The 16,670-nt window shown below is 42.6% G+C and overlaps 2 protein-coding genes across 4 annotated transcripts in view; one reads left to right on the forward strand and one right to left on the reverse strand.

The window, feature by feature from the left end:
• The first annotated feature begins 1,083 nt into the window (after nucleotides 1-1,083).
• LOC139381616 (NK6 homeobox 2) lies at nucleotides 1,084-3,586 on the forward strand. 2 transcript variants are annotated; one of them, XM_071125281.1, is made up of 3 exons: nucleotides 1,084-1,868; nucleotides 2,233-2,405; nucleotides 2,793-3,586. In XM_071125281.1, the coding sequence occupies exons 1-3, from the start codon at nucleotides 1,457-1,459 to the stop codon at nucleotides 3,039-3,041; spliced, it is 834 nt and encodes a 277-aa protein (XP_070981382.1). In that variant the 5' UTR covers nucleotides 1,084-1,456; the 3' UTR covers nucleotides 3,042-3,586. The 2 variants fall into 2 exon arrangements, with proteins under 2 accessions (XP_070981382.1, XP_070981381.1); XM_071125280.1 differs by having other exon boundaries at nucleotides 1,239-1,868; nucleotides 2,212-2,405.
• A 1,754-nt stretch (nucleotides 3,587-5,340) lies between these two features.
• The window catches only part of LOC139381922 (inositol polyphosphate-5-phosphatase A-like), a 181,753-nt gene continuing 170,423 nt past the window's right edge, over nucleotides 5,341-16,670 (reverse strand). Inside the window, exons 13-16 of one of the 2 annotated variants that reach the window (XM_071125783.1) lie at nucleotides 11,079-11,190; nucleotides 8,025-8,093; nucleotides 7,136-7,223; nucleotides 5,341-6,973 (exon numbers count right to left, since the gene is read on the reverse strand). In XM_071125783.1, the coding sequence (XP_070981884.1) occupies nucleotides 7,143-7,223; nucleotides 8,025-8,093; nucleotides 11,079-11,190 (262 nt within the window). In that variant the 3' untranslated portion in view covers nucleotides 5,341-6,973; nucleotides 7,136-7,142. The remainder of the gene's footprint in view (nucleotides 6,974-7,135; nucleotides 7,224-8,024; nucleotides 8,094-11,078; nucleotides 11,191-16,670) is intronic. The other variant, XM_071125784.1, reaches the window with a different exon arrangement.

The raw sequence follows: 16,670 nt of genomic DNA on the forward strand, positions 1-16,670 counted from the left end.
ATTTGATGACGTCTAGAGCCACGCGGTTTCCTCAGTCCAGGTCCTATCTCATGACGGAAATAATGCAAAAACAACAATGATAATTTGAGTAATGAAAAAAAAAAGACAGGTCTACCTGTTACACGGTTTAGTTGTCAGTTTGGACACGATGAAGGCTACCAGGGTAAAGATATCGGTGCCTCTGACCAGTGACAGTGATACAGATACAATCGCTTATCTGATTTTCTATTGAGTGGGCCAAGTGATACCATCTTTAAGACTCACTATGTTTGTCTTGACCCGTACTATAAAAAAAAAAGATTTACAACATAACACGAAACCAAAATAATGGTAATTTCTATATATAAAAAAAATGTATATAACAATTCTATATAGATCTAAAATATTTGTTTACAGCATTTACAGACCATATCAAGATAACCCCACAACAACAAAACAGCCCAATGAATCCGTTATTAATTTCGACTTCTAAAACAGACCATGTAAGCTACGAATAATAGCAAAAATAGGAATTTAGTGTAAAGTTAAGATGATACTTGGCTGCAAAATAATCCATTATTGTGGTCAGTTAATTTTATCTTGCGCTGAAATAGATTTGATTAATACTTTTCTAAAATGTAAACCTTAGTGAAGTATGCCTCGTCTATATGCTTGTTATACATCCACAATCCAAAAACATAAAGAATGCTTTTCAATAAATACTGGATGCCTCTTCTAGAAATGCAAAGGCTATAATCGCATCTTGAACCTCCTGCAAATCACTGGTAACAATGAAATCACCATACAGCATAGTTGTATTGAGTTTAATGTACTTACATTGTCATCGGTAATGGGTTATATTGTAAATAAATCGTATTTGTCAAATCTTGAAACAATGATTTCTACCTTATGATGCATCATTAATAGCAGTACAAGACGATCTTGATAGAGTGTGGCTTTGTCCAAGGGACGCACATGCAAAGTACCCGAGTGTGTTCCCTCCAATCAGAGCGCTCTCTCCCTCAACATTATCCAATGGGAAATATGTGCATGCAGGTTGTTGCACGGTTATCAGTGCATCCCGCTTCACTCACGCCATAGTTCGAGTCAATTTACGAAGAAAGCCGACCCTTATGGTCACCATCAAAACCACTAAAAAACATCATCAGATCCTTCGACTTGCTAGAGGATTCTCGATGTGGACGCATGCGGCAAACTCACTATTGACAGTCTGAACCGGAGAGACATTTACAAAAAAAATCTAACTCTTGTCTGACAACGCAAGATAATTTCTCTCCTAAAGAAGTGTTTTTGTTTTCTGAAGTTTCGACCTTCAGTGGCTGCGGTATCCAGGATATACTTCAGAAGCTCCTGTAGTGGCCTTTGCTTATCGACCAGTTCAGCGCCTTTATATTTATTACTTTCTCCGGTTTATTATTATATTTACTCGAGCAAATTTGGTGGTTCATGCTCCCAAATGTTAGCTGTTGGGCAGATGGATGCTAACAGGCAGAGTGCTTTCGTCCTAGGCAGTACACCGCTGGCAGCATTGCACAACATGACCGAGATGAAGACGTCTTTATTTCCCTACACTTTGCAGAATCATGCGGGCTTCAAGGCGCCTTCTCTCAATAATTTGAACACACAGCTTGCCCTGGGGACACCACATGGAATTAGCGATATCTTGGGTAGACCTATCAACTCAGCTGGACAGCTGCTCTCGGGCTTTCCAAGGATAAACGGCTTGGCCACCGCAGGAATGTACTTTAACCCAGCAGCCGTTTCTCGGTACCCGAAGCCCCTGACGGATCTCCCAGGAAGAGCACCCATATTCTGGCCTGGAGTGATGCAGAGCTCCCCTTGGAGGGATCCACGAGTGCCCTGTCCTGGTACGCTTGTTATCTGGCTGTGTATAGTGCAAAAATGTTTAAATGCAGCTATACAAATCTTTATGTTTTACTTTTTGAATGACATCTCTTGAATAGCCTAGGATACTTGTTTACTTGTTCGGTAACCTATGTTTTGGTTCTCCTTGTAAATAACGTATAATAACTACCTATACATAACGAATTCGATGGGCTATCCATTTATATTGTTTTCCGTTTTAATTCATATTCTAAGCCTAGCTATGATAGTCAACACGATGTCTCTCTCCAGGAGTAAACTCGTGACAACTGTTTACTACTGATGATGAAATACTAATCACTGTTGTGTTTACATATTTTTGACTAGACTCTTCAATCTTTTTTGTAGCGCAAGCAAACATGATGCTCGACAAGGATGGAAAGAAAAAACACTCCAGACCAACTTTTTCTGGACAGCAAATTTTTGCATTGGAGAAAACCTTTGAACAGACGAAATACCTTGCTGGCCCAGAGAGAGCTCGACTGGCTTACTCTTTAGGAATGACTGAAAGTCAAGTCAAGGTGTGTATCATTACTTGAGTCTTTTTAAAATCTTTTTTTTACATGAATTCATTTATAAGCCTAAATGTTAATCGTTTTAAAATTAAAATTGGTATGTGGCAGTTCTGTGTGTAATGTGTGTTTTTCTCAGTTATTATTATTATTATTATTAGCAGGCTTATTATTATTATTATTATTGCCAATATTGTTAACATTGGTGGTATTTGCCTATGCTGTTATGTTTTCATTATTATGCAATTGGAGCTATTCGTAACAGCATGTTTTTTTTGGCTCCAACTCAGATAGTAATAACTTTTTTATGTTAGAAGAATAATTACTACCCACTACGTATGCCTTATAATTGTATTTATTACGTGTTTAATTGTATGTTATTGCTTCTCCCAATAGGTATGGTTTCAAAACAGGAGAACCAAATGGCGAAAGAGACACGCAGCGGAAATGGCAACAGCCAAAAAGAAACATGATTCTGAAACTGAGAAGATGAAGGAAAGCTCGGACAATGAGGATGATGACGAGTACAACAAACCTCTGGACCCTAATTCAGACGACGAAAAAATCACAAGACTTCTGAAAAAGCACAAGGCTACAAACCTTTCCCTGATCAGTCCATGCAGCAATAGCTCGGACACCTTGTGATGACAGTGACGACTTGTCGTGAAGAGACTGAAACACTCCATGGTGCTTCTAAAGCTAATTTAACCAGGGTATAAATTGTTCAAATGGAAAGAAAGGGCGCTGATGGGTGGTGTGAATGATTTATGTTGTACAAACGAAAATGTAAGTGAGATGTATATATTTTTTACTGAGTAAGTTATGTTATTAAACCAATGTAAACAAGACATGGCAGCCTTTCCCGCAAATCCCGATAAGCATATACCCTCGCAATATTATAGCTTCATTTTGTTATATTATTGCCGAATAATGTTACCCATCTCTCCACCTTTTACCATTCTAAATTCAATACAGGTACACAATGTATGAATGCAAATGTTGTAAATTATAATGTAAAAAGCTTGTTTTAACGATTTCAACTCCGTTCTATAATTTGAAGGAATTTATGTTTTACCTCATCAAACAAAGATAGAGAACTGGACCATCGTTTATGTTGGAATAAGAGAGTATTATTACTTCTGCGAAGATGGAAGAAAAAAAACGTATTATGAATAAATTATTTAACAAGCTTTTGTTTTTGAACAGTTTATCTTCACTGAAATTACTCTTCATTGAATAACCACGTATTTTGACATTGATCCGGACCCACTCAAATACTGAGAAAGACGGGTCTAATAAATTATAATTAACGGAAACCTGTTTGCTTCTTCTATCCAAGACAGTCTGAGATGTTTTGGATCACTTTTGTAAACCTTGCTTACGCAAGATGGAATAGCTCAATGTTAGATGCGTTGATGAAAGTATAGGCCTATACTAAACTAATAGGCCTAGGTCTTGTGAAATTGGCCAACAAGGACAAACTATAAATTACACTTGACATTAGACTACTTGTAATGGTAATCTCAATATTATACTTTTGTTTTTTTACAACGGTGTTGTGAATGATGGTGTTGATTAGGCCTAAACAATGCAATGTCTATACAGGGAGTTCCATGAATATACAGGCTACATATAAAATCGGTATTTTTTTCCCAATTTTCTCAACATTTCAAAAAGGAAATTGTCTACCTTCACAAACCCAGATATGGTCATTGGAATGGAGGGTTGTTTATAGGTTATAGCCTCCATGTGTTTGCGTTACAACCCCAAATTATAGCCTACTTTATGTTTGCAATTATTAGAGTTTGAAGTGTGTAGACTACGTTATCCCTTTTAAAGTATATAGACTTCACACATCTCAGAACAGTTTATTTTGAAATAGTGATTTTCTTTGGACCTAACGCTCTGAAGTGTAGTTTGGACTTTTGGTCATATTGATTGATTCGCGCTCATTCATGCTTAAATAGGAGAGAGAATGACTACTCTACAATGTAGGCTATATTTAAAGCACAAATCAACACATTTTCAGGAAACATATATAAAATGTCCATAGTGCTATGCCCCTACAGGCTAATTAATTAAACTGCATATTGTACTGTATTTTGTATGCATTTCAGATATCTGATACCACATTTCACTATTGCCCTATTGCCCTATTATAATTGGTTATTATATAAATGCACTGGTTCTAACGTACTTGAAATATAGAAATTGGCAATTTTTCATTAATCCATAACTGTTTTCTATATATGTCTAACACGGGAAAATGTTTTCGGCGTCCACACCGTCAGCCCAATTCTGACCTTCTTTCCTCCACTAATTGGTATTTTTGGCCAATCAGATCAGCTCTGAAAAAGATCTGATGTGATTGGTCAAAAGACCGAAAAATTATCAGAATTGGTCTGCCTGTGTAAACGCAGCATAATAGGCCTAGAAGGCCAGTCTAGCTGCAATATCCATAGGACTAGAATTACCAAAGTGGAGACTTACATCTCGATCACACCGATAATGTCATAGCATTTTGGTTTAAAAAAAAATAATTACACCCATTTCCAATGGAACGCCGCGTTTGCCTTGCACCATTGTATTACAGATGCAGTTCGTTCTGTGGAGCACAAATTGGATGCATCGAACGGCTTGACAGAAATGGTAGCAGAAGGTGAACGTTGAAATTTTGTTGCACACATGTCCAGATGATGCTGCGTTCATTTTGCGCGATGACTCTGTAGGTGTGATCGAGGCGTTAAAGCTGCATGGTTTAACTTGATGTGATACCACGAACATCTTTGAAAACGGTCATCTCTACGTGCACCTAGCCTCTGTACGATTGTGGCCACGCATGCATGTTGAGCAAGTTTTTACAAATAACAAGATCTAATAAATCTTGTTGTGCGGTAGGCAATGCTGAAGTGATAGATGCGGTGGAATGATGACAAAACACCCACTGAGTTCTAATGGTTTTATTGCTTGAGAACCGCATAACCAACACTAGAGGCCATGACGTCAATGGGGTATAGAATCTCTATCTGCTGAAAGAAGTGAACTGCAGCTTCTCATCACGTGACCAGCGGGAAAAACAAGCAGTTTTTGCCTACGAATCAAATCACACTGCTAAGACGACAAAAATTCAGCGGCAGTCACAAAATCATTTCCACTTGCGGTGATTTAGATGAAGAAAACAAATAAAATCCTGGATCAATCTAACGGCTTCACACAGTCTGAACTCTGTAGTGTAGTAAATTAAATCAATAAAAGGAAACCTTCGCGTTTCATCAACAGCCTCCCCTAATCGCTTTTTAACGCTCGAACGAGCGATGAGAGGACCTTAATTTGCAACATTGCTGTGAAGGCTGTTGAAGGCTACATACAAAAGCAATTCTTCCTGGTCTTTACCGACTTTAGCGTTTTTTTGTTGTTGTTGTATTTTTTTTTTTTTACAATGTATAATCAATACCTTTATCTATCAGTTGGTACTTAACTATTTTATGTTAACTCTTACGCAATTAATTTCTTTGTACAATACTTGGCACCATAATGCAGTAACAAAAATAGATACCCAAGCCTATCTAAAAACATCACATTCAGAACCATAATATTATTACATAGAAATAAGTTAGAATAATAATAATGAAATAATGTGGGACTGCTATATATGAAACAATATCTTATATACTTACATGGTCTATGGCACTGCTTAAAATATCCTTGGATAGGCTATATAAATCATGTTGGCTGAAAAGTTTTTTTTCTTTTCTTCCTCTGTCCATTGTAATGTTAGATTCAAAGGTCGTGGCTGATGAAACACCCAGCAGCCATATTGTCTCCATATACTTCAGCATAACAATTGTGGTAAGAATGATAAATTATCTCTTTAAAAAGTACAGTATATAAAATGAGATTCAGCTGATGTGAGGCATGGCAGTGTTATGCACACAAGTCAGCAATGACAAATAAAAAAAACAACAAGAAAATAAAATAAAAATGAAATTAAGTGAAAATATTTATCTATTCTAAAACAGTGGGACCACAAAGTTTGGTCAGAAGAGAGAGAACAGCACTAAAACCATCAACAACTCTATGTTATACTGTCCAATGTACAAATAAGCCTACCAATATAGATATACAATTTGTTTTGCATTGCACTTTTTAAAAACATCTTACATACTGTATGGAAGTAGCTTCTATGTTAGAGGCGTACCTAAAATTGCAAATATGGTATCTAAAATAATGTAGTTTTGACTAATTTCTATTAGAGTTTTGGCAACAAGGCTGTGACATGGAAAATAGTTGTCCTTCCTTTCTCTAGGGGAATAGGGTGCGTCGCAAATGTGAGGTCAGTAAGATGTGTCTTATCGCAAACATGTCTCGGGTGGGTAGTCCAGATACTGACGTGTTGTGTGGAAAAACAGCTTGTATGAATGAGGTGTTAGAACGACTGCAACTGGTCAGCACTGCTGAACAGTCTGTATAGGGTCTTCAGTGTGTGTGTGTGTGTGTGTATCCTGTGTCCAACTCTCGTGTTCTTCTCACAGAGGCGCTTCACGCAGATATCTTTTCCACCCTTTGGCACCACTTCCCTGACAAAATAAAGAAGAAAAAAACAGACGCAATGAGAATTATTCCTCAGCGTCAGGCATGTATTATACAAACAACTAAAAAAATGTAGGAAGCCAAAGCCTAATTAATTAATAATGACGGTAAAAATCTATAATTTATTAATAATAAATAAAAATATTTACCAAGACATCACTGCACGTTACAACACTTGTGCTTATTTGCATTAGCTTTACCTGCCCCGGTTGTTAAACGAAAGGACAGGTAGACAGGCTGCCAGACAGAGGGACACAGAGACAAATGAGCCAGTTAGCAGCAGTCCTGCCCTGAGTGTGAAGGGTCAAAGGCAAATGGGGCCAATACAAGTTTAAAGCTCTCAAACACGCACAAAGACACACACCCTAAACTCACATACCAGGGGGGGTCACATATTTTCACCTGCGTGCTAACTACATTGGAAAAAATGTAAACATAGCAGAATGTGATTTTAGCGGGTGCATGTGGTTCTTGGCCTAGGTCTGGTGGAGTATCTCTCTGTACCCAGGTCCCCTCACACACACACATACACTACTGTCCAGTCCACAGTAAGTAATGATGAAAGACTGAGGAGTTCAGCTTTAAGGCGCCTCTCTCTCTGTCAGCCTAACAGCCACTGTCTGACACTACAGACTCGAGGGACTGTGTTAAATACTATCCATAAAGTCAGCATGACAAAAATAGCCTCTGATCACAATATTGATCAACTTTTGGTTTCATTATAGGCACATGCATAGGCAATTGCAGTAATAGGTCAGTGGAGTACTAGTTTTTGGTTATGATAAGGTAAGGTAGTTGGTACTAGTCATATTCTTTCAAATCAAGGACTATACTGAATTCCATTCATTGAAAATGTCTGGAAATCCCAAATTCCAACAAAGTGCAAACTTAGTTTTCAATTGAAACAATAGAACATGATGAAATAATGTACTCAATTTCACACATACAAATCCATACACAGACAGACAACCACCCATACCCGCAAACAGGCAAAACAACCCAACACAACCCAGAAGTGGGATAGGCCTGTGATGTTACCTTATGGTCCCCCATGCAGACGTTGGGCCCTATATTGTCATAGACCAAGTTCTTCTCCTCATTTTCAGGCTGAGAAAAAAAAAAAGAAAATGCATGAAAATAATTATATTAACAGTAGTATAAAAATGTAAACAAATACCTAAAACATAATCGAAAGAGAAAAATGTTCCTCCCAGTGTGCCAAATAATGTTATTTGTTGCCATTTCGAGCATTATTCGGATTTCATTTTAACAATGTTATTACAAGAAAATTCTTATCTTAGACATTTCAAGCGGTGTCATTAAACCTGATCCTGAAGGAGCCTACAGTTGATTGCATATGACTGATTTATAACTAACAGCAGAGTTTTAACAGAGTTAATACAACTTCAGAAAGTCAATATTGCACATTTTACTTGAAGATTGAATACAGTGAATGGACAGGAACTGTAAGGAAACCAGTTACCAAGACCATATTTACCTCCCAAACAAATGAGCTCATACAGCATATGAATGAATCATGTTTTCATATTTCACACAAAGGAAGTGTCAAAACACAGACATAAACCTCAGGCCTAGACTATAATAAATCATTTCTCTGGTAGAACTGAAGACTTTTTAAAGAGCCTGAGAGCCGTCAGTTGTGACTAGGTGAGCGCAGCGCTTCCACTTGAGAAGAAACAACGAGTAGCTTCAGAATGGGCCAGAAACTTAAATCCAAATTAACTTCAAACCTATCCTGCTAGTCTAAGGTCACTGGTGCGCTGGCGTGCACCGGGTACCTCACTCTACCTTTCTATAGGGCCACGCACCAGCACTTTCCCCAACCGCCTGCCAAACGCATAAGTCGCTGACTCCTGGAGCCCGGGATACATTCATCACATAGAGACTTGATCATTTACAAAGACAGCGTCAAATTGTGGATTTTCGAGCTGCATAATCTTTAGACAGATAAACAAATTACCGGGGGCCCTCCGGCAGAAACAGAGCGCTCGCTCCGCTGAGCATTCATTACCGCACATCCACCCTCCGGCGCTGTGCCGCGCAGGCAGCGGGCAACCTTTGGTGTGTTAGGGCTCGGCAAGCAGAAAATAACATGGCGGCGAGTTAACCGACCATGCCATGATAGACGATGCCACGTGGACGCCTGTTTTTCAGGCCCATGTCTCTACAATCTGTAACGCTGTCTTGGAGTGACTGAGTGTGTGTGTGTTTGTCTGTGGTGTGTGTGTGTGTGTGTGTCTGTGGTGTGTGTGTGTGTGTGTGTGTGTGTGTGTGTGTGTGCGCACACGTGCGTATGCTCAGTGCATCATCAGCCAATCTGTGAACATTTTAACGTTAGGCTCCCCTACATTACAAGCAATTAACCTGTAATTGAGAAAATAAATAATTGTAGAACTACTATTTATGGACAATTTATAGCCTTTTTGTCTCTTTTTTAAAACTAATGATGAGGGCAAGTGTTTTGGAAAGGGGGATTAGCCAAACCTTCTTGTAAAGCCACAGCAGATGAGAAGAAAGGCTAGTATGGAATTGTTATATTGTATAAAGCCAACTTCCTTCCTCTCCTCCCTTCTGTGTTCTGGAGCTCAGAGATGTGAGTGTGGTTGTGTGCAGACTCCCACTGTGAAGTGGACCGGGCTTTTATCCTAGAGACTCCTGCACACCCCCAGACCATCAGATAAACGGCAGGCACAACTACAGTAGTACAGAAGAGAGGTGCTCCTGTGGAGGAAGGGATGCTCTGGTGTTGTGTTCATTAAAGATTCTCTCGTCGCCATGGACGGCAAGTTCCTCCCCGTACAGGGACATGTTCAATAGGGCACACCGTAGCAAAACGTTATGCAGTGGACATGTTCAGACTGTTTCTCTCGGTTTCACCCCATTTCGGACAATTTTGTGCCTACTGAACATCTGCCATGCCATGTCAAGGTGGCTGCCTTCACTTAAATTTACAGCTGGCCTCGCCGGTGTAATCTAGTCTCATTTATCACACCAGATGCCTTCCAACAGCTCTATTGTCATGGACCATCTCCAGCTTAATCAAGTGTGAGTGTGCACTTTCAGACACAATACATTTCTCCTCTTGTCACCTTAAAAAGCATAGTAATCAAATAGGTGGACAAACTCAATCTATTCATTGGTCTGATTAAAGCAACAACAAAAAAATGGGACACCTCCGTGTAAACTGAAATTACAGATTTACACAAACTTTTTTTTTTACGACAACAGTCGCCACCAACAGGGAAAACTTACTAAAAAAGGATGCAGTTCTTAAAGTTGTGGTTACATGGAAAATGGTAAGTTAGGCTGACCGTAAACATGTTAAGAGGTGCACTTTGCAAAGATGCCAAGTGCTGAAGAGGTCTTAGAAACAGTTTTGCATTATCCAACCTCAGATCCGCCTTGTTCGCTAAACATCACAGTCAGACGTGAACAACTTTGAGAGACTAGCATGGTAGATATTTCAAGTAATCCAGCAAACAACAGGGGAAAGACAACAGTCTGGAGCCCAAACTGGTGCCGTGCTGACGGGGAGGGAGGGGAGTGGTGGCAGATTGGTTGAGAGTTTACAATGCCTCTTCTGGATTTAGGCAGGGTGGTGGGCCACAGCTTTGGGTTCTGCCACTGTGTTGACTCTGAGAAAGAGCAGACAGAGGGAGCACAAGATCTCTGTCTTTACAGGGCCATTATGGCTCGCTGGCAAGCTAGAAGATAGGGGACATATATACTGTCTGTGTGGACCCTGGGCTTAAACTCACCGTATGAATATTCACACACAGTAAATCCCTCCATCTGGGAGGCTGGCAGAGCAGAGCAGAGAGAGAGAAGAAGAAGTGAGAGTAACAGAGCCGGTTGAAAAAAGAGAGAGAATGGAGGAGAGGTGAAGAAGTTGAGATGGAATGTGAAGGAAAGAGGGATGGAGGAAGAGCAGATGCCATAGACCAAGGGTGTGACGCTATCCCCGATTGGCAATCCAAGATTCTACATGAATCTGGGATCCACCACAGGGTGATGGTCTGCTAATGACTGTTTTTGCCGTGTGTATGTGTCTTAGGCTTCTTAAAAACTCACCTTTAAGACCAGGTCTTTAGCTGTGGCAGACATAAGGACGCGGTCACACCAGGCAGGGCATCTAGTGTTCATGTACTGCTTTCCCTGACTGCTGTCTTCACTGTACGGATAACTGTGGAAACAAACCCCCCCCCAAAAAAAACACACCATCATCATACAATAATCAAGACTTCTGTGTTACTAAAGAGGAAGAAATACAAAAACACAATTCTGTGTATTCTAAATTCGATTGTTAAAGGGATTCTTAGTTAGGGGCTAGAGCACAGAAAAGGAGAGAACACTGAATCTAAATCAGATACACAGCTTTGACTGTCTGGAAATCATCTTTTGATTAAACACACATGGATGGCTCAATCAGAGAAATGTTTACAGGCTCAGTGGATCTCCCCCACTCTCTCCCCCCTCCTCCCCCTCTACATCCCTATGCAGCCATCAAAAAGAGATTAGGGCTGTGGCAAATGGCCAAGTGAGATTGTATCTGGTAACAGGAGGAACAATCGGATGATTTAAGTAGCCCGGGCCCGCCGGGAACCGCATCGAGCCGATGCAGATTTACATTGTTGAGAATTCAATTTAGCCCTACAGCTCATCAAACTGCATTAGATTTACATGCCACCAATCCAATTTGTTTGTGCGGCTCATCAGGATAGGACCGGGTTTACATACTGTAATACCAATCCAATTTGCTCCTTCAGTGCTACACACAGGGCTCACCGTGGCGTAACGCAACACACGTTTCCCCCCGGGGCCAGTAATAAACGAATGACAAAATAACCCCAGCCGTCCGATATTATTCTCCATTGTCGAGACGCTCAGGTGACGACGTTAGAAGACTTGAAAGTAACAGTGCGATTATTATGTTTCCGTGTGTGTATGTTTGTGTGCGCATACATCTTCCTGTGTATGCACGTGTGTTTTACACCATAATGTGACGTGACCCCCCCCCCCCCCCCACACTCCCAGTATTCTCCAGTCAGTCAGATGGGTCCATAGGTCCGAATGAGAGGCTGCTAGCACACAGCTATCGGATACATTCACCCAGCTAACTAGTGGCTGCTACGACACACACAGGCACCTCTTTAGGCCAACCAACCAGCCATGCTGTGCAGGGCAGGCCATACACTGTCACATTGAAGCCATGAAGGGTGATTGTGTCACTCTCAGGCAGCCAGGCAGGAAACCAACTACGCAAACAGAGGCCTGGTAAACACCTCCAGAGGTGCGCACGTACGCGCACGTACACACACACGCACGCACACACACAGCTGCCACAGCACAAGGGGGGATGCTACAGTTGTGCCATGGTGACCAGTACGACCACAGACTGGGGACTACGGGAGTGCGAACCGGGGCGGGGCGGAGGGGGGGGGGGATAGGGGACGAGAGGTACCCACATCCGGCCAGCGCACAGCACCCCCCTGCTGGGTGAACAAACAGGCCTGCAGAGAGGGCTCCTTTACAGAGCCTCCATTTAGCATTAACGGCACGTTAAAGCATGTGGAAATGCAGCAGGTTTTGGTATGCTAAAGAAGGGTTGATGGAGGGATCCTCCGGATGAAAGTCTTTCAAAGACGAGAGGAAGAATAGGACGAGGGATGCCGGGCGGCAGAGAGAGGAGAGGGGATAGAGAGGGCTCAGACAGTAAAGCGAGAGTGCGGGAGGAAAAGAGCAGCGTCATCAAAGTGGCTCGATCTTCAGTGGCTGGCCTAGCTACAGACTCTCCAGTCCATACAGTGAACTGGCCCTAAATGACTACGCGATCTCTCTATCGTAAGGGAAGGGAGTATCAACCTGTCGTAGCAAATTGCTGTGGAGCACATTAACAAAAAACAAAACCACTATTACCCAACTGTTTTTGATAATGAAATAACAAATCGGGAAAAAGGTTATTAATCACCGTATAAGGGGATTAGCGATACTCAACAATGGCAATTGAACGATAATGTCTATCTGCAGGCAGTCTTACCCTACACTCCTCCTCCCCTTCTCACCGCACCCTCCAATGGCTCCAATTGAGATAACAGGTCCTAATGCAACAGCAAACATCAGTGGAGGCTTTGGGGAGCCCTGTGTGATTAATGTGTCCGATTAGCGCAGATACAAACGTATCTGAAAGCAAACGGGGCTAGTGGGTGTGTGCGGCCGGAGCCCGTCAGCTCCTATCGGTCTCTTATTGCCCGCAGCAAGACTAATTACACTAATTAAATGGGGCCGAGCTGATAAACTCAACAATCGCCCACCTGTGTGTATGAGTCTGCCATGTTCGCTGTGAGACGGAGACCCACACACACACTCGGCTGGCCCAACTTCGGTCCCTCAGGTAGGCTACTGTGGTGGTGCTGCTGCAACTGGCTTAACTACCTAGACCAGAGGTTCACCAGCAGATCTGCTAACAGCTTCTATGAACCACCTGTAGGTAATGCATAGTGCACTGTGAATATATTCACATGCATTCCTAAAGGTGGTTATAAGGAGCCGTGAGCTGTTGCCAATGCTTATATTGCAATCAAGAATCACTATGGGATGACAGGAAGCATCGGAAATGAGGAAGTCAAAATGTGCACCTGCACACAATTGAAAACGTCCTCTTTTGTTGGGTTATAACCTCTAGTGTAAAGTTCACAGACTTCAACACGGGGAACTTCCACATATCCAACATGTCTCTCAAAGACACCACACCATTACTCATTCTTCATGTGGGTTTTTAATGTTCGACTTCCTGCTGCAACATTACTCATAGGATTTTTTTCTGGTGAGTGTGAAAAGCCTGGTCAGTCGTGTGTTTGAGCAGTACCAAGCATCGGCGACGTGAAACCCAGCCCTACTGTGTGTCAGTCAGACCTGGGTTCAAAAACTTTTAGAGTTGGCTCTAAACGTGCCAGATGGGTGGGGTTTGCATTTGCCCTTTTGCAGCTATCCTACTGGTTCCATTGCACAAGGAAGTTCAATTATTTGAACCCAGGTCTGGTATCACTCAGCCTCACCATCCAGAGAGAGAGAGCGGAAATGGGCCGGGCCAGGCCAGTTGGGAGCTCTTGTCCCCAAGCTGCAGTCACCCAGCACTGTCGAGCACCATCCCCGTTCTGTTGTGTCCAACATTTCCTATCTCCTGGCCAAATTCCGTTATCTTGTTTTACATAATGACAAATAAGTGACAAGTCAAACAGGGGCCAATTGAGTGTGCCCGTATTTAACGAAGGGAATATAAACTAGTGAATATGGGCAGGGCAGGGAGCCAGAGATAAGATTGGTTACAGTATGAATGACACACGGGCAGAGGTAAGGAGGGGCATCATGGGGCTAATGTCACATGACTCAGTGTCGATGGGGCTGTACGGACGCAGGGATTGGCTTAGCCGTCAGGTTATTTTCTTTTTACGGTAAAGTAAACTTTTTTCCCTCCCAAATGACTCACCTCTCCCGCTCCGCCATATTTGTTTACCGTTATCAGGGGAGGCTTGGCAAAGCAAAGACGGAAACGAGGAGCGACACACCTCAATTTTCGTTCACAAAGATCAGCCGCACAAACGGCTATCAATAAAACTCCCTGAATGTTTGCTCCACATTTCAGGGTTGGAGAGCTCTCCGTCACAACATTGGCCCAATACAAACACAGTGTCAAATGCCACAGGTTGCTCAGAGGTGGTGTGTGTGTTGGACAGACTGCTACACTCTGTGCAAGAGTTTCTGTATCGGTGAAGAGCTGCAACTATTCAGCAGCCCCCTTTCCACTCAGGAGGAAGTCTTGAGCGTCTGTTTAACCCTCTCTGTACCAGAGCCATTTAAACAAAAGGCTCCCTCTCATCCCAGCGAAGCATCAGCCCAGGGAAGAAGCACACAGACACACGGCCATTGTACATATATATCCTACAATAGCCCCTTCCACATTTTCAATGGATCCCCAGCAGTTAGAACGATGGATGTGTTGAGAGTGTGAAACAATGTTCCTCTTCAGCGGATTGTGTGTGATAACGCACGATCTCATTGACACTCCAGCAAACAATATCAGCTGTGTGCGTGCCTTAGAATCTCTCTTTTGCGGCGCTAAAGGAAACAGTGGCTAACGGACATCTCTGGTACCCCATAAACAGTCAAGCGCCTCCACCGCAGTATAGGAGGACCTTTCAGAGGACAGGACTTCACTTGGTTTGCACTGGCCATCAGATGCACAAGGGCACACACACACACACACACACACACACACACACACACACACACACACACACACACACACACACACACACACACACACACACACACACACACACACACACACACACTCTTCGGCCCATCGTCATAGACCCGCCATGTTTGGAAAATGTATGCTAACATGCCAAGGTTGGTCCCGGGGCGCTCCCGGCTTCCTCTTAAACACCAAACGGTGAAGAGACAACTGTTTATCAGCCCTCCTCCTCACACACCCTGGCCCTCCTCACCTCGCAACCCCCTGGCCACTTTGCTCCTCTCGCCCCTCTCGCCCCTGGCCTGTCTAGACTTGGCAAACACAGACTCATGGGACTGGAGCCATCCTTCCTAGCTCAAGTGTCTTCCCCTCCTTCTCTTGTTCCACTCTCACTATCCCTCTTTCCTCCTCCCTCTCGGAGTAGTCGACTCATTGGGGCTGTACACTGATAGAGTTAGAACGCCAGTCTGTCTGATGTCGCTCAAAAGCTCCCTCCGAGCCCATTCAGGGTAATCTGGTTAAAGCAGGAATACATTCTTCCCCTACTCTCTCATTGTTCACTGAATTTCCCCCCGTTCCAGGTTTAGATGACATTTTTGCATCGATCTTAGACCAAAAAAAAAGCAAATAAATCAGATAATGGGCAGTACTAAAAGCATTCTCCTAAAATCAATCAAAATATATGAATAACATAAGTTACTCAGCCTCCTCAGATGTTTTGGGGAGATTACCTTAGTTATGCTATTCCAGCAAACATAATCAGAATTGTACCATTTCAAGTACACCATTCAGTTATTTTGAGTCTTGGGTCCATGCTGTCGTTTGTTACAAAGATGATAGTCTTTGTAAGGGGGGGGGGGGGGGGGGGGGTGGCTCTAACTATTTTTATCACAAGGTTTGTTTCCAATTGATAAACCCGCCTTGAAAGACTGCGCCCCCCTCCCAACTACTGAACTCCAACCGATATCGCATTTGAGCATACTTGTGTGTATGAGTGTGTGTGCTTCTGAGTGTGTGTGCTTCAGCCTATCAGCGTGCGGCAGCCGGCTGGCACCAGGTACAACTCTCGCGGGCTACGGCTAAATTCCACACCCCGGTGGCCGAGTGCTTAGACATGTCACGGGCCAACTTTGACAGACGGCTTCTTGAAGCTGGAGCGATATTATATCTACAGCTTGTAGCACATTCCAGAAATGCAAACATGATGCACGAGAACGTGCGGGACAGACACTGAAATAATGTACAGTCTCAATAACACTATAGTGTCTTATTCTAAAAATGGAATGGAACCTCCAGTTTTGGGGTGGTTGAGCTTTTACTGCAGCCTGGTGGAGGTGAAAGAGGATCATCATTTTTTTTCTCTCTCTCGCTGCTACATATTTTCACAACCTCATACACACAGCTCTGGC

The sequence above is a fragment of the Oncorhynchus clarkii genome, chromosome 23, assembly GCF_045791955.1.
Source record: "Oncorhynchus clarkii lewisi isolate Uvic-CL-2024 chromosome 23, UVic_Ocla_1.0, whole genome shotgun sequence".
Taxonomy (NCBI): Eukaryota; Metazoa; Chordata; class Actinopteri; order Salmoniformes; family Salmonidae; genus Oncorhynchus; species Oncorhynchus clarkii.